The sequence below is a fragment of the Ambystoma mexicanum genome, chromosome 3q (genome assembly GCF_040938575.1).
Source record: "Ambystoma mexicanum isolate Mex_15411 chromosome 3q, UKY_AmexF1_1, whole genome shotgun sequence".
NCBI classification, from domain to species: Eukaryota; Metazoa; Chordata; class Amphibia; order Caudata; family Ambystomatidae; genus Ambystoma; species Ambystoma mexicanum.
In genome coordinates this window covers 967,693,001-967,716,775 of record NC_090926.1, presented here as the reverse complement: position 1 = coordinate 967,716,775, position 23,775 = coordinate 967,693,001, and the positions used below count along the sequence as shown (strand labels likewise).

The window sequence follows — 23,775 nt, the reverse complement described above, 5'->3', positions numbered from 1 at the left end:
AGCTATGCAAATTAGACCACTGGAATAGGCGAAGCTAAGTGAATTGGCATTGTCTCTAAGACAACAGCTCCCTCTAGCTGTGACAACAGGCAAATCTAATGCATCAGACAAACATACAGGGACAAATATACATCTGGTCTTTTATTATATTGTTAAATTAGATATGTGTGTCACAGATCTGTTCTTTGTTTTGAATTTTTGTTAAAAACAAGGACTGTCAAAACCAACAGTTTGGCACTTTTATCGATGTTTGCCAGGCACTGCCTTCATATGCCGAAATACGTGCGCCATGGGGTGGCTGCTGCCATCTTATGTCCAGATAGTAGCATTGTGGCAATGCTTGGCAATTCCTAAACTAGGCCTACATCAATGCAGAAACTGTTGGCTTTGCCTTTGTTGTTTTTTTGTGATACCTTTGCAGCCTGCAACACAGTGTGATTAACCTAAACTAGTGGTCAAAGTGGATGGGAGCTCCTCTATTTTGTTTTTTTTTTTAAATTTTGACTGTTTTAAAAAGAAACTGTTCCGGAATGGTTTAGTTTGCACTTCAACAGCAGGGGGATTTGTTTGGAGGATTGGATTGTGCGTAGGAGGGGGGGTGGCGATGATGTTTGCAGTGAGCGGGGACAGGCCAGCAGGTAACAAAGTTCCACTACTTCTTTTCGTACACTTCGACCAATGACCTAAACATGTCCAATATTCCCTGGCAGACCTCAGCAAACACAAGCGCTATGAGATCCGGATGAGCGTGTACAATGCGGCGGGGGAGGGACCGTCCAGCACGCCCCAGGAAGTCTTTGTTGGAGAAGCAGGTGAGTTACACAGACAGTGTGCAAGGTTGCTTTTGATGGTAGCAGGGCCCAGAAGCGCCCTTATTCCTCTGTAATTTGGTGTGAGTGCAACAAAGAGCAAATTTTTTTTTTGGTGACCTACACCTCATGGAATAAGATCAGGCATCCACATCTTTTTTGCTGAGTATATGATGTCACTTTAAATCCAGGATTTTTTGTCTCAGGCCTAAACATAAAGTGAAGCATTAACAGGAAAACCCCAAACAGTGGAATTATTACCCAGCTCACCGGTCCACCTTTTCAGATCCTTGGCAGGATAAATAGCTATGCATGCCATGCTGTGATTTACCCCTGCAGTCTGCCGACTGGGCACGCGCCAAGCCCTCTTGACATAAGACACATGTGGGCCAATGGTTTAATGTTTGTTGTGTGAAGTGGAACTGAAGGGATGCCCGAGAAGACATATTTTGTCTCTTTCTAACCACATTAGCACCCACCGGTTGCTGTTGCACCCTTTGGGTGCTAATTGCAATAACCTGGCTGCAGGGCAGTAGTGTCTCTGACCCCAAGCGATTGGTGCCCAGTACAGCCCTGTAGGCAGGTGTTACTCGTGAGGGCTATCCTTTCAGTCCTATGTCGTCCCCCTGAGTTGAGCATATGACGCGGGCTACAGCATATCATGGCCCTTACAGCTCCTACAGGAGGACTAGAAGGCTCTCTTTAGAACAGGAAGAGGCTTCAAAGAATCTTTGCCATGTTTGGAAAAAGGCCAAGGCCCAGCAGTAAGGCCTCTGCCATGCCATTGTCTTCAGTGGTGCTCCAGCGACTCAAAGCTGCCAATAAGCAACATTATTTAGGCAACCCACTCTTCCAGATTGTTATTCATTGCTATTTACTGGGGTGAAGTAGGAGGGTTTCCAGATGAAGCCAAGGACCCTTTCCCACACCAGTCAATATTGAGCTGTGAGTGACCCTGCTCTTGCATCCGGTCAATGTTGAGCTGTGAGTGGCCTTCCTGTTGCATCCAGTCTGTGAGTGACCTTTCTCTTGCATCCGGTCAATATTGAGCTGTGAGTGACCTTTCTCTTGCATCCGGTCAATATTGTGCTGTGAGTGGCCTTCCTCTTGCATCCAGGCAATATTGAGCTGTGAGTGACCCTGCTCTTGCATCCGGTCAATGTTGAACTGTGAGTGACCTTCCTGTTGCATCCAGTCTGTGAGTGACCTTTCTCTTGCATCCGGTCAATATTGAGCTGTGAGTGACCTTTCTCTTGCATCCGGTCAATATTGTGCTGTGAGTGACCTTGCTCTTGCGTCCAAGCAATATTGAGCTGTGAGTGTCCCTGCTCTTGCATCCGGTCAATGTTGAGCTGTGAGTGACCTTCCTGTTGCATCCAGTCTGTGAGTGACCTTTCTCTTGCATCCGGTCAATATTGTGCTGTGAGTGGCCTTCCTCTTGCATCCAGGCAATATTGAGCTGTGAGTGACCTTCCTCTTGCATCTGGTCAATATTGAGCTGTGAGTGACCTTTCTCTTGCATCTGGTCAATATTGTGCTGTGAGTGACCTTCCTCTTGCATCCAGTCAATATTGAGCTGTGAGTGAGCTTTCTCTTGCATCCGGTCAACATTGAGCTGCGAGTGACCTTCCTCCTGTGGCTGAATTACCTCAAAAAAGGAGAGACAGACCATCCAGAGAAGTTCTCAACTCAAGTTTATTTACACACAAGTACGCGGGTAGCTCATGCCGACAGCGTCTACATGCTAAGCAGTAGAGATAGCAAGGGGTGGTCTGTAGGAACCCCCAGGAGACCCGAGGTTTTACATAACAGATGTAGGGAGCTGCTGGAGTTAAAACCAAGTAATAGGATGGGTCAACGAGCTTTCGAGAAGGAACACTGGTCCAGGCCAGTGGTGGAAATGGAAAAAATGTGGTGGGGGATCCCACAAGTGCTGGGGTGGGGGAAGAGTTGGGGGGGGGTAAAGGGGGCGTGGTCTAGAGGGGGCAGGGTTGGTAGTGGCCATCCGGTCAGATAAATCTTCAAAAAAGAAAGAAAAAAAGCGCCCACAAAGGCAACATTGCCTTTTACCGCAGGCCAGGACTTTAAGTGGGGCGGGGCCTGCCGGGGCTCAGCCCCAGCAGGCTCCGAAATTTCGAATTGAGGCGGGGCCCTGTGGGGCCCACTAATCTCCCCTGCCAGCCCCGGCCACTACACGAAAAGGATTTTTTTCTGAAGCCTGAATCTCTCCTTCGTGTGCGAAAGCTTCAGGCTCTAGAAAAAAATGCCTTTCAGCCATAATGGTGGCGCCGCACCTGCGAGGCATCCCTTTAATCAAGTGATGCACGTGGGCCGGCACCACCATTATGGAGAAAACGTGAGGCCGCTGGAAGAAGAGGCCTTGCTTTCTAAACACTGAAGCTCCCGCGGATTCGCGGGAGTTTCAGTCTTTAGGAAAAAGGCCTCTGCTTCCAGGGGCCTCACCTTTTCAGCCTTAATGGTGACACTGCCCCTACTCAGCTGGCAAGGGGCAGCGCCACCATTAAGGCTGAATAGGCGAGGCCCTGTCCCCTGCCAGGCAAGCCTATACAAAATGAATGCAGAGATAAACACCCTCTCTCCAAAGGGGAGAGGGTGTTGATCACTACAAAAGGATGCCTGCCAGTGGCCCATTGAGCAGGGGCTCCTCGGGGGAGCGTGGCCTAACGGGCCAGCAGGACCCCTGCAGTTAGGCCAGGCCCCCTTGATGAGCCCTGGCTCATTTTGTTGTGCCAAAAAAAGAAAACGAAGAAAAAAAACGCCCGCGAGGGCAGCATTGCCTTTTATGCTGCTCTGGCACTGGTGTGTAAAGCACAATGCTCTCTACCACTGGTGTGTAAAGCACAATGCTCTCTACATGTACAACTGACTCCTTTCAGTTGTACATGTAGTGAGCATTGTGAATTACACATCAATGCCAAAGCCGCGGTAAACGGCAATGCTGCCGTCGTGGACGCTTTTTTTTTGGTCTTTTTTCCAGCGCGGTTCATGGGCTTGGGTGGCTGACTCTGGCCGGATCCGCCGAGAGCCGGCCCAATGACCAGCACTGGTCCAGGCACTGTTTTACAAAGCAACGGTGCTCGGGGTACACTCGCCAACATAGTGCACAGCAACTCACTCACAGTGCCAGGGAGGTAGTGCGCTCGGGCACCACTTTCATCAGGGAGGGGTAAGGTACTCTACCACCATCCCGTTTGAAGCTGATTGTCAGTGCGTGTGCCATGTCGCCTTCTTTGTCAGTTATTGGTAGGGCGACCTGGACAGGGCAATTAACATAAAAGTAGGACTAACTTTTGACGTGGCTGTCCAGGCACTACACTTCAGTAGCTGTTGGAGGAAAAGGCAGTTTAAGTGTTACTGTTCGAATAAACACATATTATAATTAATTTATCACAAACTACCACTGTCTTAATTCATACAATGCAGCATTTATTCTGTGAGACATGATGCATTTCTGCCTGCCAGCTATGAAGATCTACTGCCGAAAACCGAGACCACTGCAGTTTTCCAATGGAAAATTAATCTTCAGAAAGGGGGACAGAGCACCCAATTCTGGGACAGTCCCGGCAAAACCAGGACGTCATGTCTCCCCGGTTGGTGGCCTCCAGTGGTCGTTGAACCTCTCCTGGCTCCAGGGACTGGAACATGCAGGGGTGCGGCAGCCTTCACACATTTTAAATTTTGGGCATTCTTAGGCACCCAAAATGCTCTTTGCTTTAATGTAAAATCGCCAGGCTTGCCCACTGCCAGGAGCTGAGGGATGCCAGATTACATTTTTTCCATTTCGACGTCAGGTTTTCGGTCACGGGCTGCACCAGTATTTCTTAGGCTTGCATGTTCGGATGTTCTGCAAGTATGCGACATCGATCCACAAAGTTGCAGAGCTTGCTTGCGAATGTGTTAAACATAGCAGGCTGCATAACTAGCGGCACAAAAAAAGCAACGTATATTAATGTACATTCAGCCATAAGGTGCTCAATGATTCATGCATGTGAGCCTATGAATGACAGCAACACATCCTTATGCAGCTTTATCGCTTCCAAAAAATGACATTCTTGCATGCTTAGCATCTATCGGCCACACGGGGGCAGGAAAGTAATTCATATGGATCTATGAAAGCTGCTCAGTCGAAAAACAGTCATGACAACTGCCAGTTACGTGAATGCTGCGTTATGTGAAAAAGCTTGGATACTGCGCCCATCCCGGGATGAACCAGACGATGCTCTGTTGTGGAAAGGGAGAGGGTGGGGTGGGAGAGGGGGATTTAGTGAGGTTGTAAGAGAAGCAGCAGTAGGACCGAAGCCAGATAAAGAAATGGAAAGGGGCAATGGGGGCCAGGAGGGCGTGTGCTTGTGGTAGGAGGGGTGCGTGTCGGCAGTGATCCTTCTGTAAGGTCACTTTATGGTGCTTCCAAGGAGCAGGTGATGCTAGAGGGAAACATAAAAGGAAGGGTGAAGGGTGAAGGGGCTTTCTGTGCGTCCCAGGTAGGATTATACACAGAACACAGGGTAGAGCTGACAAGAGAGCACTGGAGCATGACGTTGTGCCATGCCAGTTGCTTGCACGACCCATGTGACTGATCAGAGCACTTCAAAGTGGGGAAGGGGAGAGGTAGGAAGATGTGACATCGGTAGTTTCATGCACACTAGAGATTTAGAGACCGCTCCCCAGGGAGACCCTGAGGGCAAAGGATGACGATGGAATGAGAGAGCTCCAGGGTGTATGTGCTGGTCTTATCATTTGCTTGCCTGTATACGCTTTACCACGAGGGCTATTTGCGCAGTCAGTGGTTAAGCATGGGGGGGGGGACAATACTCTGCCACCCCTTTTCTGGTCCCCTCACCCGCCGTAGGGGTCTAAACATTATAGTGCCAACCAAACCCTGCTTTCCGCTTCATGGACCAGCCAATTAAATATCAGGTTGCGCAGTGCTTCTGGGCTGGCGCTGCCCTCCTTGGGATTGCTGTGACTTCCATGGAATGGCAGTGCACTTCCCTTGAGCCCCATAAACGCCTACCTCTCTGCACTACAGTGCCAGCCGCCACAGTACTGCTGCATCTCCGGCCGCCATCACACTTGGGTGTGGCAGCACTGACTCTCCAACAGAATCAGCAAATGTTGTAATATTGGCCTGTGGGAAAAAAAATCACATAGTAAATGGTCACGCTCAAATCCAACCACATGGGCTTAGGAGATGAACCCAAGTGGATCTGAAAAGCTGCAAATCCACGTCACTAGAAGTATGGTGATACAACTTATCCCAGTGCAATCCTCGTATCCAATGGCAAGATGTCCTGGTTTTGGGCGGGGGCCCTGGTTTTTCACACAAGAGCCCCTTTTGCAGAAAGGCCAAATGCCCCACTTTTAAGGAAAGGCTTTGAAGATGGATTCATATCAGATAAGTTCTCTGAAGAATGGTGAGTGCAGGCCAGATTGCAGCTGCAGGGAAAGTCTGGAGGGGGGGAGGGGGGGAAGAAGGTAGAGAGAGGTAGTGGAAGTACACGACTCCTGGTCTAGTGAAAGAAGACCAGAGGGCTCAGAGGAGGGACAGGATGGAAGTGAAGGCAGGAAACTCTAGAAGGGAGTGATGGGCCAATAGAAGGGGGGAATAAAGGGAGGATGCAGAGAAAGGAGAAATGACAGAAAATGCATGTACGCCTACCTAGTGCTCCAACGGTGTGCCAAGCATGCCACCCTCAGAATACATCTTCAGGGACACATCCAAGTACGGTGCTAAAAATACCCCCCCCTCAAGGAAAATGTCTCAAGTACACACATTTCTTCTGAAACAATTGCAATAACCTTAAAATAGCAAAAGGAAGAGTTTAAAGATACCCCAAGTCTAGCTGGACCTAATTAGAAACTCTGATATGCTGGACACATCAAGTCACTCTATGGGCTTATCAATCAGAAACTCTGATATGCTGGACACATCAAGTCACTCTATGGGCTTATCAATCAGAAACTGATATGCTGGACACAGCAAGTCACTCTATGGGCTTATCAATCAGAAACTCTGATATGCTGGACACAAAGTCACTCTATGGGCTTATCAATCAGAAACTCTGATATGCGGGACACATCAAGTCACTCTATGGGCTTATCAATCAGAAACTCTGATATGCTGGACACATCAAGTCACTCTATGGGTTTATCAATCAGAAACTCTGATATGCTGGACACATCAAGTCACTCTATGGCTTATCAATTTGGATTGGTTATGTGATGATTTAATTTCTAAGGTTTTGTCATTTTATGTGCCCACTGTATCGATTTAACAAAACGGATCTGGTTTTTTTTTGTGATTTTGGAAACCTAGTCATCCTAATCTGGTAGTGTTTGTAGATTAAACAATAACACTGTCTGCTACCAAGATTGTAGAAGGTACAGACATACACAACTTTGGCAATGGTCAGGTAGTGTGTACTCATTCATTCTCATGTTGGCATCTTCTGGCACCCTCTGATTGGATGCCAAAAGCATGCATGTGCATCTTGGAAATATACTAAGCTGCATGATTACGTAGCGTGTACTAATGCATCAAAGTTGTTAAATATTTTCATGTGAGCATTCTCTACCAGTGCCACGTTTTGTCATCCAGCCTGAGGGTGTCAGAAGATGCATACTTCATGTTTTGGAAGATACTAAGGTGCCAGTTAAGTCTTTTTTCTTTTATGGTGCAGGATTCAAACTACTCCTGCTGCTCAGGACCAGGCTAGATGGCACTAAAGCCAGCTTTATGCCAAAAACTAGCCATTGACGCTCTGTATCCCAAGCATCAAGCTCCTCTTAGAATGATACTTTATTCTCTAACATTTACAGGCATCTCTAATTTTTCATAGTGCCCTCATGCTTTTAGACCATCAAAGCCTGAAATAATCTCCCCTCTTTTCCATGCAGTGCCCACGGGACCACCACAGAACGTCGCCATTCAGTCATCGACAGCAACCCAGCTGGACGTCACATGGGAACCACCACTGCCAGAAGCCCAGAATGGTGACATCCAGGGATACAAGGTATGTCTATCGGCAGTGCACTGACCTGAGGCAAAGGCTGATTTAGGGCTATGCTGGTGCCTCTAAAGGATGGCACGGTTTGGTCATTTGAATGACATGACAAGCGACCGAAACCTGCTGCTGCCCTTCTGGCGTCTATCGAGAGCACATGCATGCCAATGGAATCCCTTGATTACTCTATGGCATTCTTGTCTCTACCAGTATTGCCGGCAAGGAGAGGATTTTAGTATCCCAGCGACTCATCCACAAAGATCCCTACTGGCCAATTCTCTCAAAATAAAGATCTGAGGATTTGTTGTCATTCAGAAGACAAACTGCTGCTTATGTTTGTCCACCTTCAAGGTGCGTACGATCAAAAGACCAGCCGCTCTTGAGTATTCCTTCAGCTGTTTATGTGTCAAGTGGTGATAGAAGATTTGCTGTTTTTGGCCCAAAACTGTGGAATAGAATTCCAAGAGTGATTATGCCTTGGAAACACTTCTTCAATTCCGTAGAGCACTAAAAACGTTCCTGTTTAAATAATAAAGTATCGTCATGTGACGGTGACCACTATTGCTTTTGAAATTGTTTTTAGCTCAAAGTCTGCTTTGGTCAATTTCCAATTATCAGCTGTGCCGCTATGCAGTTGAGTCCGTCAAATCAAATCAAATGTTATTTTACCAAGTCTTGCTATAAGGCAGCTTTTGTCATTCACATGGCTCCTTGGCTCTTGAGGTTCTGGACATAAAAAGGTGGATGTGGGGGTATCCCTACGTATTATCCCCACCAAAAATATCGCCCTACATATGGTGGTTTGTCTCGCCATTGGTGAAATTTTTGGGGGGGATAATTTGTGGGAGCGGGGGTTGCGGGTGTGTCCCCCACACATTTAAAAATAGTGCAGGGTTGGCGGGGGTGTCCCCCGCGGGGTCCATGGCTCAATATCGCCACAAAAATATGGCACTATTTTTGTATCACAATATCTTTGTGGGGATATTAACTCATGGAACCGTTGTGGGGTGTCATGGGTGGCCTAGTTGGAGCAGAGGTAGAAGAGTTTCATGTTTATCCAGCTGTCTGAGGCGGAACGTGGGTTATTGTCCATATGTGAGGTTGTTTAGTATGTATTAGAGTGTTTGCTGGATATTGGTATTCCACAGACTGACACCTGTCCCATTAGTGTAGGGGTTTGTTGAGGGGGCTTGGTTTCCAAAATGTGACAATTTAGGCCATGCTTCCAGGCACCATGATTCAGCCGCCTCGTTTGTACCACGTGAGGCAGGATCAGCTGATCACCTTTTTTTAGATGTGATTGAGTGTCAACGGCTCAGCGCTGTGATTGGGCAAAATGGGTAATGTGACAATGCTGCATTTCTCCGACACACCTACGAAACATCCTGAAGCATTGACCAATCGGAAGATGCAGGAACTAACAGGTGTAATGCTAAACGCTCTCTCAGCTTGAGTTATTGATTGTAAATAAAAGAACACAGGTACAAGTCTCCAATTCCGCAGTGACTTTTATTAGATGTATGTTTTTTCTTCAAGTTATACAATCTTCATGTATTTTTATTGCACTGGATATTTTATGAGAGGAACTACATGCAACCTGCATAATTGGATAAATCTACACCCTGCTCATCCACTCACTTCACATTCTAATGTGCTTTAAAACAGTTGATCACGCCCATTGTTAGTTTCTCTTCTTCTTTTTCCTGCCTTTCTCGAACTTCCCTTTCCCCTGCTAATCGTCCATGCCCTTTCCATCTCATTTGAGCATTATCTGTCTTGCTACCCATTCATTCGATACAATCGCAGTCTCATCTGTGTTGTCTTGCCTCCCCCTCTCTCTCTCTCTCTGGACGTCCTCCTCAGCTTCTGTCAATTTTGCCTGTAGATCTCGGCACTCGTCATATTCTACATGTGTGAACACTGGTTTTTGTTTACTTATTTTCTCTCCATGTATAATGTCTTCACTACTTCACTACTGTATGCTTGTGTCAATAATTGTGCAAATTGTTTTAAAACAAAATTGGTCTTTATGCGAGAGTTATAATTCCCACTTTGCATCAGCGGGTATGTACATTTCATGCGTTTGCTCTACCTGTTGTAAGAACCAATGTTTGGATCTGCCACCTTTCCTTTGTTTTTTCTGGTTTTGTGAAATACTTCAGACTGCTTGGAAACTGCAAGTGTATAGGCTGCTGTGCCAATGTCACGGATCCAAAGCGAGTACTAATATATATGATTGAGTAGGCCAGAGATTAGAATGTTACAAAAGTGAGCACACCCTCTCTGGACAATATTGGGTTCTTTCCTGGCTCCACTTTTACCCTGCATGGTGTGTTTGTCTTTGGTTTTTATTTTGTTATTCTGTAAAGCCCTATCGGTCAATACAAAGTGCTATTTTGGCACTATTTGCCGATTTACAGTCTCATGCATGATTGTCTGCTGAATATGTTGTTTTAAGAGTTGGTGTCAAGGAGCCAAATCTTCAGTTGTATCTGTGTACTTCCTTCTAATACTTGTAAAGCTCTCTGATGATTCCCAAAGCTACACACACGCTCCATAAATACCCTTATAATAATAATAATAATAATAATAATAATAATACAAGATTATTATGTTCCCATCGTATGGATGGTGGGAGTGAGCCCCATTTATTTGCTGCTAAATGTCTCCCACTAATCCTCTTTCTTCATAATAAGTGATCACTAACTGGCCAATCCCTTGTGCTGTGCACATGAAGGCCAGTTGTGTTGCTGCAAAGAGGATTTTGTCAATACGATTGTTGAGTTTTTGGTAAAAAGGGCCTGACACAGGGTTGCCTGTGTTAGGAGATATTTATGCGGGACCATCAATGCAGGGAATTCTTTCCCTCCCCAATCATAAACTCTACTCTGATGTTATTTTTCATTACAATCTAGTTCTGGCTGTGATTCATATCAAACCACGGCGGTCCCTCATCCCTGAGCCCCAGATAAGCCAAGAAGCAGGTCAGTGTATAGAAAGAATATATATTAATTACAGAATAGGAACATTTATATTTGTACAATCACAGACCACACCACCTCACTCAGTGGCCTAAATGCTTTTCTTTCCAAATAATCTCTTTTAAACAAATTGAAAACACTGGTTGGTTCAGGAATACAAAGATTATAACGTGTACTTTAAATGAAATGCAACCCTTTTCTATTTGCAAAAACAATTTGACACATGCAGCAGTCTGTATTTATGTTATCTCCCTGCGCACTAGGCAATGCGAGCAGTGTTGGAGCACAACCTTTTTTTAAAAAAGAAAAACACTTTTTAGATATATTTGGAAACCTTCTTCCTTCACCTGAATGCTATGCCCAAGCTTTCTTTCATAAGGAGTCACTTTCTCACTCCCTGTAGAGAGTGTGCTTTTCAAATAAGGAACTTCACTTTATTACATTTTCCAAGGCACTTGTTTGCCCCAGCACAGACACCCTGACATTCAGTTTACATTCAGCTCCCCTCTGCTTTAAGGGAGGGTCTGATACATGTTATTAACCCAACATTTCCTATACATATATCTAATTTAATAAGCTATCATCTGCCCAAATCTCTGCATCATGACATTTTCTGGGGAGCTAAAAACACAGTTTACGTTGTAACTACTGTTCCCAAGGTTGAATCTTTATGAGAGTTGAATATAAAGGAAGGTCTTTTTATAATTTTTACTGTGATATGTGTCCAAGTATTGTGCGATTTATGGTTCCTGAGAACATGAACAAAGTATGATTGCCCATTTAAACTTATGGCAATCTCCAAGCATATATGCATATTCTGACTTTGATTGCTCGTATCTGTGTAGACCCTTGAAGAGGAATACGGCCGCATGTAGGACACTTCTCAGGGGCACAAAGAAGGACTACGGTAAGTCTTCGAGGAGTGCATTGCCCCCATCCAGGTGGCATACGACCAGTGTTTGGATTGTGGATCTAAAGCTGTACAGAGGGAGGCAGGGCTTGTCATTTTCCACAGGTGGGAGAGTTGATACCATGCGGGAGGCAGGGCTTGTCATTTTCCACAGGTGGGAGAGTTGATACCATGCTGTCTGCATTTTCTTAGCTATGTGTGTTTTGAAGGAGAGATGTTTATCAATGTGGAACCCAAGGGACTTGGCACAGGAGGTGAGCTCAGATGTGAAGCCCTCAGTGTTCATGGTTGATAGCCAGGTCTGTATTTCTGGGTGTTCTGTGTTGTTGGTGAGGAGTAGAAATTCAGTCTTGAAGGGGTTGCGCTTCAAGTAGGCGCTGGACATCAGCGAGAAGCAGGTTTTGAGCCTATGGATATTCTTGATGGATTTGATCTTGAGGTATAGCTGTGTGTCATCGGCGTATCAGTGGATGTGGATGCTGTGTATGGCTAGGTGAGCTCCCCGCAACTCCATGTATAGATTGAAGATCACTGGGGAGAGGCTGGAATCCTGCAGGACTCTACAGGTGACAAGTATCATTGGCTATCTAGAGGAATCCATCTGAACAAACCATTGGTGAGGTAGGACTTGAACCAGCATAGGACAGGGTTGCGGATCCCCCATGCACCAATGTAGGGTGTCTGTAAGTGCCTGGTGGTCTACTGAGGTCGAGTAGAGCCAGGAGGCAGGGGTGGCTATCATCAAGGATGTTGAGGGCGTTGTTGACCATCTATATTGTTGCTGTCTCTGTGCTGCATCTGGCTTTCAACCGGGATTGATGGGTTTGCAGTTGATTGTTGGTGTTGATGTGTTGCTGCAGTTGTGTGGCTACCTCTTTCTCAATGATTTTTCCTAGAATGGGAAGATGGGTGATGAGGCATGGGGCAATAGTTATCTAGGTTTTCGGGATCCAGAGTGGGTTTCTTTAGTAGAGGGAGGATTTGTCGTACTTTTTAGGGTTAATGAGAAGATGCCTTGAGTTAGTGAGCTGTTGATGAGCTCAGGTAGGAAAGGAGAGCTTCTGCAGGGAGTGCCGTGAGGATGGGTGCTAGGAGGATGTCGTCTGTATACAATGTGGCTTTGAGGGCGGCCAGGGTTTCTATCAGGTGCTCTGTCGAGAGTGTCTTGAATGTAGTCCAGGGTGTGGGGATTTCACAAGGAGGCATGTGAGGTGGGTCTGTGAATGTATAGCTGTTGTCTGTGTGCTGGCGAACCTTGCTGATTTCGTCAATGAAGAAGGTGTGGATGGCCATAGAGTGTGGTGTTGCAGGAGCGGGTAGCGGGATGACACAGTGCTTGATCACTTTGAAGAGGGCTCTACTTGTGTTGCCGGCTTCTGCTATGGTGTTCTGATAGTAGGTGGCCTTGGCTGTGTTGTTGAGTTGTTGGCAGGTTGAGGGTTGTTTCCTGATGACTCTTTTGCTGAGGTTCAGTTCTTGTGTGAACCAGGGTGCTGATGGTTTCAGTTTGCAGGCGCGTTATTTCAGAGGCATGTGTTGGTCAACAGAGGCTGAAAGTGTGGTGTTGAGTGCTTCCAGTAGAGAGTCACAGTTCGGTTGGTAGTGTTCGGTCCATGCAAGCCCTTCATCCTTCCGAGGTCAATAAAATGAGTACCATTAAATTGGGTAACAATAAACATCTGTTATTAGTGCCAAGATGCCCCTTCAGGGCTCAACATGTACTTTACAAATACACCTGTTATTTGTTATGTAAGGTGGAGGTTGTCAAGGTCTTCTGTGAGGGCTTCCACCAGGAAGTTCTTGAAGGACCTGAAGGTTTGTCTGCAGGGTTTCTGCTGAGGGTGCTTGACTCGGGTGGTGTGCAGGATGTTGAAAGGCACGGCTAGGTGTTCAGACCAGTCAAGCAGGAGAGGAGAGATGTAGTGGAGGGAAAACAGTTCAGTGATGATTAGGTCAAGGACGTTACCTTTCTCATGTGTTGGGTCTTTTGTGTGCTGTGTGAGGCTGAGGGTGTCGAGAAGACCGAGGAGCGCTTCCTGCATCGGTTTGATGGCCTTGTTGCCTGAGAGGTTGAAGTTACCTAGGAAGATGTTGTTGGCGTGCGTGAGGGACATGATGTTGACCCTTTACATCAATCACAAAGTTAGGACGTTATCGAGTCATACTACCTGTTATTTGCCTCCATTGAAGGATTCAGGCAAAATTCACTGACTTCCTTATGTGTGCATGTGTTCCATGAAATCTAGGAAAGGGACAAGCGGATAAACAAAACTACCTATTAGTCACAGGCTGGAAATTCCAGTACGACAGGCAATGTCTCTCGCTAATTACGTTCACCATGGAGTGAACTGTGTGTGCCACAAAGGTACTGCATGTATCAGGAGAGAACATATGAGGTGTCAAACATAGCTTACAACTGCTCCGCTAGCTTGCCACAATGTTTGCGTGGTGATGACAATGTCCTCAATGCGTTTTTACTGACGCTGGTCGTGTCTGTAACAAACCATCCGCCATGTTGGAATGGTGTCACTAAAAACATTAAGCCAACAAATTAATGCATCCTGGAGAAAGGCAAAGAGCGATGATCAGACAAATATGAGGACATAAAGTAGGATAATAAACGCCAGATGGAAAAGGAGGGAATAAGAAAAGGGGGTGTAATAAAAATAGCCTCTAAAAATAAAAATTAAATAAGCGTTCAAATGTCACAGACATAAAGCGCTGGTGCATGGTCTATCGCTAACTGGGCAACCCAGTCCATAATTCAGTGTGCACGAAATATGAAAAGAGGTGCAGGAGCCTGCTGCATGGCGCCATAGATCATTCAGTATATATATGAATGGATAATGGATGTCTAAGTACACACATCCTAACTGGTTCCACTCTTCCTGGTTATTTAATCCAAAAACATGGCTATTGGTGTGGAACATCCACCATTGTTCTCTTTGGGCCAATTAGTTTGCAGTGTTCTAGCCATCGGTACCAAATACTGTTTCGATGCCCACCATTTGAGATCTGTATTCTGCAATCCTGGTTTTTACTGGTCTGCATCAGTGGTCGAAGTGTACGAAAAAAAGTAGCGGAACTATGTTTCCTGATTGCATGTCCCCGCTCCCCACGAAACCCATCGCCACTCACAATACAAACCCCTAAACAAATGTGCCTGCTGTTTATGGGAATGTTCAGTGCAGTGCAAGTTTCAACTTCTTCCTATACTTTTATTTTAAAATTAAACCATTCCGGCACGGTTTCTTTTAAAAATGAAAGTATAGGAACAGTAAAAGTTAATTTAAAAAAGTAGAGGAGCACCGCTCCCAACTTCTCCCGCCCACTTTGACCATTGCTCTGGATGTTTCTCCTACATGTGTTTTCAGGCACTGTGCCACATACTTTACATTATTACTAATACAGGCAGAGTGACTCCTTAACCTCCACACCTTGTGATGGATGTGAAGGGAAGTACAGGGTGAATAAATGCACCTGCCGCATGGGAAGTGTCCTGACATAGGGTCTATGCCCCAGAGGGGAGAAAGAGTGAGTGGGCGTGATTTGGCGGCACTGCCAGTACATGACAACCACTCTTTTAAGTTTGTACCTTCCTTGTGTGCCAAAGAGAGGACGGGGTAAATAGAGATTCTCTAGTTGTGGAATCTGCCAAAACTTCTCAATCCATTTCCTGATCTCATTATGATCTCATGATGATGAGTAATGAAAGTCAAAGCAATCGTTCTGTGGTGCTATTTTAGAAAGATTGGGTTTCAAAACCTGCTGTTAAGCATCAAAGGGAATCCGGATTTTTTTGTAGGGAGATCCCATTGAAATTAATGGAACTAGGCTGTTTATTTATTTATTGTGCATTTGTAAGGCTCTTATACAACAAGTAAATTATGATCCCACTTGTCTTTTTAGAGCAAGCATATGGCAGCGAAAGCTGAAAATTCGCTCAACGCCGGTGACACTGTATAAATGGGGGTGAATTGAGAGATATGTCATTGAATTTTTGGTCCAAGAAACATTGGGCCTGATTATTATTGCGCCATTATAAAACGCTTCTATGAATCAGGCCCATTGTGCTTTATGAGATCAAGAGCACACTCCAAATATAATTTTATAGGACTGCAATATGTCCGATGACCGATAGATGGCAATGTTCACCATATAGAGAATTTAAATGCCTGTTTTTTCACTGCGATTAGTTCTCATATATCTCCGAGAAATGAGCTACCTCAGATTTCTGTATAACGTTTAATTCTAGCCGATAGCCTGTTGTAATACGTACTTTTGTTTCTAATGTTTCTTCAAGAAATATAACTGAGAAGCAGGAAGCTTAATAAAGTGTGGACCCTTTTATTGAAACCCACAGGCCTCCTATATTCACAGCCAGCCTTGTAGCCACTAAGCCACACAAGCATCCAGCCTAGTTCATGAGGGGCACCACCCACCGCCTAGTGGCACAGCCATGGCATAAAAGCTCGGGTTACTGCGTTGCTGTCTGTGTTTCTGGGCAATGTGCTTAGATGACCAGTCTTTGAAACGTGACTGTTGTCGCCACTGCTTGCTCTGGACCAAATGCCAACTATTGAAAATGTAATGGGATGCCTCCATTTCTAGTTTTTAAGTTCGGTGCTGCTATTTTGAGTTTGCTTTCTGTATTTAAAATGAGGAGATCTAATTACAACTGCGGCCCAATCGCCTCCCAATACCACCCATGGGACAATCTGCATTATTTAGAATGAGAGGAACCCCAATTCCTGCAGCAGACAGCCTCATGCAGTCTGCTCTGAGCTGAAAGGCTATTGTGTGCACTTCATGCTGCTACTGAGCACAAAAGCAGCATCAATGAAAGGAGAAATTCGAATAGTGTACAAAAGTTATTTAATATTTCTGTTAAAGTTTGTTTTAAATGCTTGCAGATTTGCTCTGCCCGTTTGCCGCTGCGATATTGCCCCAAGCTCATTCCCTTATCTTTTTCTATGTGGGCAGATTGGTTGTCGTCCTATACTCGTATGTGCACATTTGCTCTGCGCGCTTACTGTGCTGTGTCACCGCAGACTCATGTAGGCAGGTTTGCTCTGCCCGCTTGTGGGTGTTGTTGCCCCAGACTCATGTGGGCAGGTTTGCTCTGCATGCTTGCCTCTGCTGTTGCCCCACACTCATGAGGACAGATTTGCTCTGCGTGCTTGCCGCTGCTGTTGCCCCACACTCATGAGGACAGATTTGCTCTGCGTGCTTGCCGCTGCTGTCGATCCAGACTCATGTGGACAAATTTGCTCTGCATGCTTGTCACTGCTGTGTCGCCCCAGACTCATACAGGAACATCTGCTCTGCAGGCTTTTTGCTGCTGTCGACCCAGACTCATGTGGGCAGATTTGGTCTGCGTGCTTGCCACTGCTGTCGACCCACACCCATATCAACAAATGTGCTCTGCATGCTTGCTGTTGCAGTGTCACCCCAAACTCATGTGGGCAGATATGCTCTGCGTGCTTGCCGCTTCTGTCGATCCAGACTTATGTTGGCAGATTTGCTCTGCATGCTTGCCACTTCTGTGTCGCCCCAGACTCATAAAGGAAAATTTGCTCTGCAGGCTTTTTGCTGCTGTCGACCCAGACTCATGTGGGCAGATTTGGTCTGCGTGCTTGCCACTGCTGTCGACCCACACCCATATCAACAAATGTGCTCTGCATGCTTGCTGTTGCAGTGTCACCCCAAACTCATGTGGGCAGATATGCTCTGCGTGCTTGCCGCTTCTGTCGATCCAGACTTATGTGGGCAGATTTGCTCTGCATGCTTGCCACTTCTGTGTCGCCCCAGACTCATAAAGGAAAATTTGCTCTGCAGGCTTTTTGCTGCTGTCGACCCAGACTCATGTGGGCAGATTTGGTCTGCGTGCTTGCCACTGCTGTCGACCCACACTCATATCAACAAATGTGCTCTGCATGCTTGCTGTTGCAGTGTCACCCCAAACTCATGTGGGCAGATATGCTCTGCGTGCTTGCCGCTTCTGTCGATCCAGACTTATGTGGGCAGATTTGCTCTGCATGCTTGCCACTTCTGTGTCGCCCCAGACTCATACAGGAAAATTTGCTCTGCAGGCTATTTGCTGCTGTCGACCCAGACTCATGTGGGCAGATTTGCTCTGTGTGCTTGCCACTGCTGTCGACCCACACTCATGTCGCCAAATTTGCTCTGCATGCTAGCTGCTGCTGTATCACCCCAAACTCATGTGGGCAGATATGCTCTGTATGCTTGCTGCTGCTGTCGATCCAGACTCATGTGGCCAGATTTGCTCTGCATGCTTGCAACTGCTGTGTTGCTGCAAGATCATCACCTTATCTTTTTCTATGTAAGCAGATTGGCTCTGCATTCTTGCCGCTGCTGTATCACCCCAGACTCATATAGGCAAATTTGCTCTGCAGGCTTTTTGCTGCTGTTGACACAGACTCATGTGGGCAGATTTTCTCTTTGTGCTTGCCGCTGCTATCGACCCACACTCACGAGGGCAGATTTGCTCTGCAGGACTACTCCTCCTTTGAATGCCTGGCGTGCAGTCTCTCAATCTCTCCTGGCCTCCCTCTCACTGTGGTCACTATCTACAAGCCACTTGGCCAGGTCGCCCTCTTCCGCTCTCAGTGGGCTGATCTCGCCTCCTCTCTCCTCGCTTCTACCTCTCAACTTCTCTTCCTCGGGGTACTGAATATCCGCCTGGAGGATACTGGCCCTTCTTCCGGACTCTTTTGCAACCTCTGCAACTCTCTCTCTCGCTCTCTCCCTTCTTCCCTCTGGCCCGACTCATTCTGCATGTCACACCCTGGATATTCTGGGTCTCCACAGACCTCCCCTTTTCTAGCCCTCTCACCACTCCTCTCTCCTGTAGTGATCACTTTCTCTACCTTTCCTACCACCTCTCTCTCTACCCCTCAGGCTAAGCCGACTCCAGCACTGCCACCTACCTTCTTGGTCATCCAACCCATGAAGCTTGTGTCAGTTGAGGCTTTCACCGCTACTTTCGCTCCTCCTTCTGCACCTTTGCCTGACTCACACCCTGACACAGCCTTATCTAACCTTCATCTCTCTATCTCTAACACTCTTGATGTCCTTGCCCCTGTCATGAGGATACATTTGAAGCCCAAATCCAACTCAAGTTGAGGGCGGCTGAGAGGAAGTGGAGGGCATCAGGTGCATCCCTTGACAAACCGGCCTGCCGCCTGCTCCCAAGGCAATATAGACTCTCTGTCTTTTCTAAGAAGCGAGCACACATCCAAGCTCGCTTCTCTGTGGCATGTAACAACTTGGGCGAACTCTTCAAAATCTGCAAGGAGCCGGTGAATTCTGCTGCAGTCTCTACCTCTCCTGTTCCCTCGCAGGCCCTCTGCACAGCCTTGGCTTCTCATTTCATAACTAAAACTCAGGATATCCTGTCCACCCTCTCTTCCTCTACCTCCTCCTCCTCCTACACTCCTGGCCTGCCTCTGGCCGTCCCCCCTCCTCCTTTGTCTTGTTCACCCCAGACGATCTTTCTAGACAAGTCCGATCTATGAAGGTCTTGTCAAAGCAGGTTCTCCCCTGCTCATCCAGAATCATCAAGGACCACATTAACACCAATGCTCCAGCCTTGGCTGATTTCTGTAATCACTCCTTTTCCACTTGAACCTTCCCCTCCCCCTTAAGCACTCCATCGTGCACCCCCTTCTAAAGAAGCCCTCTGCCAATCCTTCCTCTCCCGCTAACTATCGCCTGATCTCATCACTCCTTTCCTGGGCAAACTCTTGGAAAAGCTAGCCATCTCCCTGCTTAATCGGCACACTGAATCTGTTGGTTGTCTCCTCGGCCACCAGTCTGGCTTCAGAGCTGCCAGAATCACAGAAACTGCTCTCCTGAACACCTGTGAAGACCTGCTCTCTAACCTTAAATCTATCCTTCCTTTTGTCCTCATTCACCTCCATTTTCTTCTGCTTTTGATATGGTCAACCATGCCATCCTGCCTCCATGATAACCTGGGTATCACTGATCAAGCCCTGGCCTGGCTGACCTCCTTTCTCAATGACTGACCCTCTTAGGTCCTACTGGAGTCTTTCCTCTCTTTTAGCTCTCTCTCTACGTGTGGTGGTCCCCAGGGGTCTAACCTTTCTCCCTGGCTTTTCAACCACTAACTAGTGAACAGAGTATAGCAGAGGGGCAACACGCTGGTCTTGGAATCAAGACCACGCATAGCAACAGAGGTTTGAATCCCAAATCTGTGGTTAGAAACCAAACTCAGGTATGGTATTAGGTGTGTTATACAAAAACAATTAAATAACACATTAAATAAATACTTGGCACCTCTTGCCCACCGCATCGCTACTTTCTTTTCCAACTTTCAGTGTTATGCAGATGACATCCAATTCTTTTTCAGGCTCCCCTTAGCCACCTCTTCCCCTTCTTTCATACCAGACTGTCTGGTCGTAATTCAGGAATGGTGTGCTGCTAATGATCTCTGCCTTAATGCCCTTGGCGCTGCTGTGTCACCACAGACTCATGTGGGCAGGTTTGCACTGCGTGATTGCCTCGAATGTGTCGCCCGAGACTCATGTGGGCAGATTTGTTCCGAGTGCTTACCCTTTCCTTGTCGCCCCCAGCTCATCACCTTGTCTTTGTGTTTTATTTCTCCTCTCACCGTCTGCAGATCTTTTTTTGGGAATCCCTTCGTAAGAATGAGACGCAGAGGGTGAAAACCCTATTCTTGCCCGAGAACGGGGTGAAGCTGAAGAATTTGACCGGATACACGGCCTACCTCATCAGTATATTGGCTTTCAATGCGGCTGGAGACGGTCCCAGGAGCCCTCCCCTCAAGGGGCAGACACAGCAAGCAGGTGAGGGGCTCAAGGTGGGGCAAGAATAGGAGGAGGCCCTGCCTGCAGGGCTCCAATCTTTTTCACAGCAGGAGAGAGGTTCCATAAACTGCACGCAAGGTCTGATGATAACCTGTTCAAATGGAGACACAAATGTTCGCTGATCAAAACTAATTGCCATGTGGCTAAGGGTCGTCTGTGTTCCCTTACCTAAACCATCATTAGAGATGGTGCTACAACCTGCCCCGATCAACAAAGGGGGCAGTGATCCAAGGGCGCATGGATCAGACACGTAGCAAACTATTCCAGTGGTTGAACCAAATTGGCAGCAACGTGAGGCAGGCTTGAACCATATCGACAGGAAAGTAAGGCAGGCTTGAACCATATCGACAGGAAAGTAAGGCAGGCTTGAACCATATCGACAGGAAACTGAGGCAGGCTTGAATCATATCGACAGGAGAGTGAGGCAGGCTTGAACCATATCGACAGGAAAGTGAGGCAGGTTTGAACCATATCGACAGGAAAGTGAGGCAGGCTTGAACCATATCGACAGGAAAGTGAGACAGGCTTGAACCATATTGACAGGAAAGTGCGGCAGCCTTGCTTTGCTGCTGCTATATGGGTGTGCTCAAGATTGGAAGCGTGCACTGGTCTTACTAGCGGTGTACATGGTCTTTGTGTGTTTGCATGGGGGATGCTTGCTCTGATGCTACCCGCGCCAATCCACATATCTGTGAAAGGGAAGCGTTCACTTCCCCTGTCTATGGTGAATCTGTTTTGTGAATGAGAGAAGTGTGCTTTTCGGCTGTGCTTCTTGACCCTGCTCTCTGTGGGAGTTAAGCTTACAATGATGGGGTCAAGCTTGCTCTGTGGCAACCCAAACTAACTTGCTCTGTGGACAAAAGAAGTCTTGCACTACTGTTGCCTGAGCTGTCTTCATTATTGCACAGGAAAGGATTATCGTGCTATTGCACATGATGTGTGAGTTGGGTGTGTGAAGGAAGCGTGCACTGCTGCTGACCGCGCTATATGTATCCCATGAATATGTGATGGATGCATGCATTGCTGCTGACCATGCTGCACCTATTCCATGTATGTGTGATGGGTGCATGCACTGCTGCTGACCATGCTGTACATATTCCATATATATATGTATATATGATGGCAGCATGCACTGCTGCTGACCATGCTATACCTATTCCATATATGTGAAGGAAGCATGCACTGCTGCTGACCATGCAATACCTATTCCATGTATGTGAAGGAGGCATGCACTGCTGCTGACCATGCTGCACCTATTCTATGTATGTGTGATGGGTGCATGCACTGCTCCTGACCATGCTGTACATATTATATGTATATGTGATGGCAGCATGCACTGCTGCTGACCATGCTATACCTATTCCATGTATGTGAAGGAAGCATGCACTGCTGCTGACCATGTTATACCTATTTCATGTATATGTGATGGGTGCGTGCACTGCTGCTGACTATGATGCACCTATTCCATGTATTTCTGAGGTAAGCATGCACTGCTGCTGACCATGCTATACCTATTCCATGTATATGTGATGGGTGCGTGCACTGTTTCTGACCATGCTATCCCTATTCCATGTATGTGAAGGAAGCATGCACTGCTGCTGACCATGCTGTACCTATTCCATGTGTATGTGATGGGTGCCTGCACTGCTGCTGACCATACTATACCTACTCCATGTATGTGAAGGAAGCATGCACTGCTGCTGACCATGCTGTACCTATTCCATGTATATGGGATGGGTGCGTGCACTGCGGCTGACTATGATGCACCTATTCCATGTATTTCTGAGGTAAGCATGCACCGCTGCTGGCCATGCTATACCTATTCCATGTATATGTGATGGGTGCATGCCCTGCTGCTGACCATGATGCACCTATTCCATGTATTTCTGAGGGAAGCATGCACTGTTGCTGACCATGCTATACCTATTCCATGTATATGTGATGGGTGCATGCCCTGCTGCTGACCATGATGCACCTATTCCATGTATTTCTGAGGGAAGCATGCACTGTTGCTGACCATGCTACACCCTATTCCATATATATGTGATGGAAATATGCACTGCTGCTGACCATGCTGAACCTATTCCATGTATATGTGAAGGAAACATGCACTTCTGCTGACCATGCTGTACCTATTCCATGTATATGTGATGGGTGCATGCACTGCGCTGACCACACTGTACCTATTTCATGTACATATGCTAGGTGCATGCACTGCTGCTGACCATGAGGCACCTATTCCATGTATTTCTGATGGAAGCATGCACTGCTGCTGACCGTGCTACACCTATTCTATATATATGTGAAGGAAGCATGCACTGTTGCTGACCACCCTGAACCTATTCAACGCATATGTTAATGAGGCATGCACTGCTGCTGAGATGACCATGCTGTACCTATTCCATGTATTTGTGAAGGAAGCATGCACTGCTCCTGACCATGCTACACCTATTGCATGTATATGTGATGGAAGCATGCACTGCTGCTGACCATGCTGCACCTATTCTATTTACATGTGATGGAAGCATGTATTGCCGCTGACCATGCTACACCTATTGCATGCATATGTGATGGAAGCATGCACTGCTGCTGACCATGCTGCGCCTAATCTATTTATATGTGATGGAAGCATGCTCCGCTCCTGCTGTCTTTTCTGTGTCAGCCGAGCTGCCTTGCTTTCGTTGCTTAATTGTTCTCTGCATCTGTGTAAGGCATGCACTGCACTACACTGGTATTTTACTGACATTTATACTGTGGTACTTTAACTGACATTTATACTGTGGTACTTTAACTTTCGGCGGTTTCCAGGCGCTCTATCAGATCGGAAATAGATGGTGGTGGGTTGGATAAGTGGAGGGAGAGGAAAAATGCTAGACAGCTTTGCTGTTGTGTGCAGATCCAAATAACACTGCGCTCTGCATGCAGTTCCACGAGTAGGTGCTGACGGTTGCGTGCTGTGAAGCCTCTGTGTCGGGTATAGCGCCTCTTGTGGCAGCGGTGCAAGACTGCATTAGCAGGTGCTGTGGTGTCTAAGTTGGTTGCATAGGTGTAATGTTCTGATTTTGCATGCTTGTTTCGAGGAGTGATCGACGGCCATGTGTGTGTGGATTAGTATGTATGGATATTGTGTGTTGCAATGTCGAATTTGAATGTGTTCGTGTGGGCAGCAGTGAGTGGGGA

At 46.8% G+C, this 23,775-nt stretch overlaps 1 protein-coding gene across 7 annotated transcripts in view; it reads left to right on the top strand.

Moving 5' to 3' along the window:
• Window positions 1–23,775, top strand: part of SDK2 (sidekick cell adhesion molecule 2) — a 1,531,827-nt gene that overhangs the window by 1,364,664 nt on the left and 143,388 nt on the right. For all 7 annotated transcript variants that reach the window (XM_069655112.1, XM_069655110.1, XM_069655117.1 and 4 more), the window contains 3 exons: window positions 711–812; window positions 7,728–7,843; window positions 20,388–20,574. In XM_069655112.1, coding sequence (XP_069511213.1) covers window positions 711–812; window positions 7,728–7,843; window positions 20,388–20,574 — 405 coding nt within the window. The remainder of the gene's footprint in view (window positions 1–710; window positions 813–7,727; window positions 7,844–20,387; window positions 20,575–23,775) is intronic.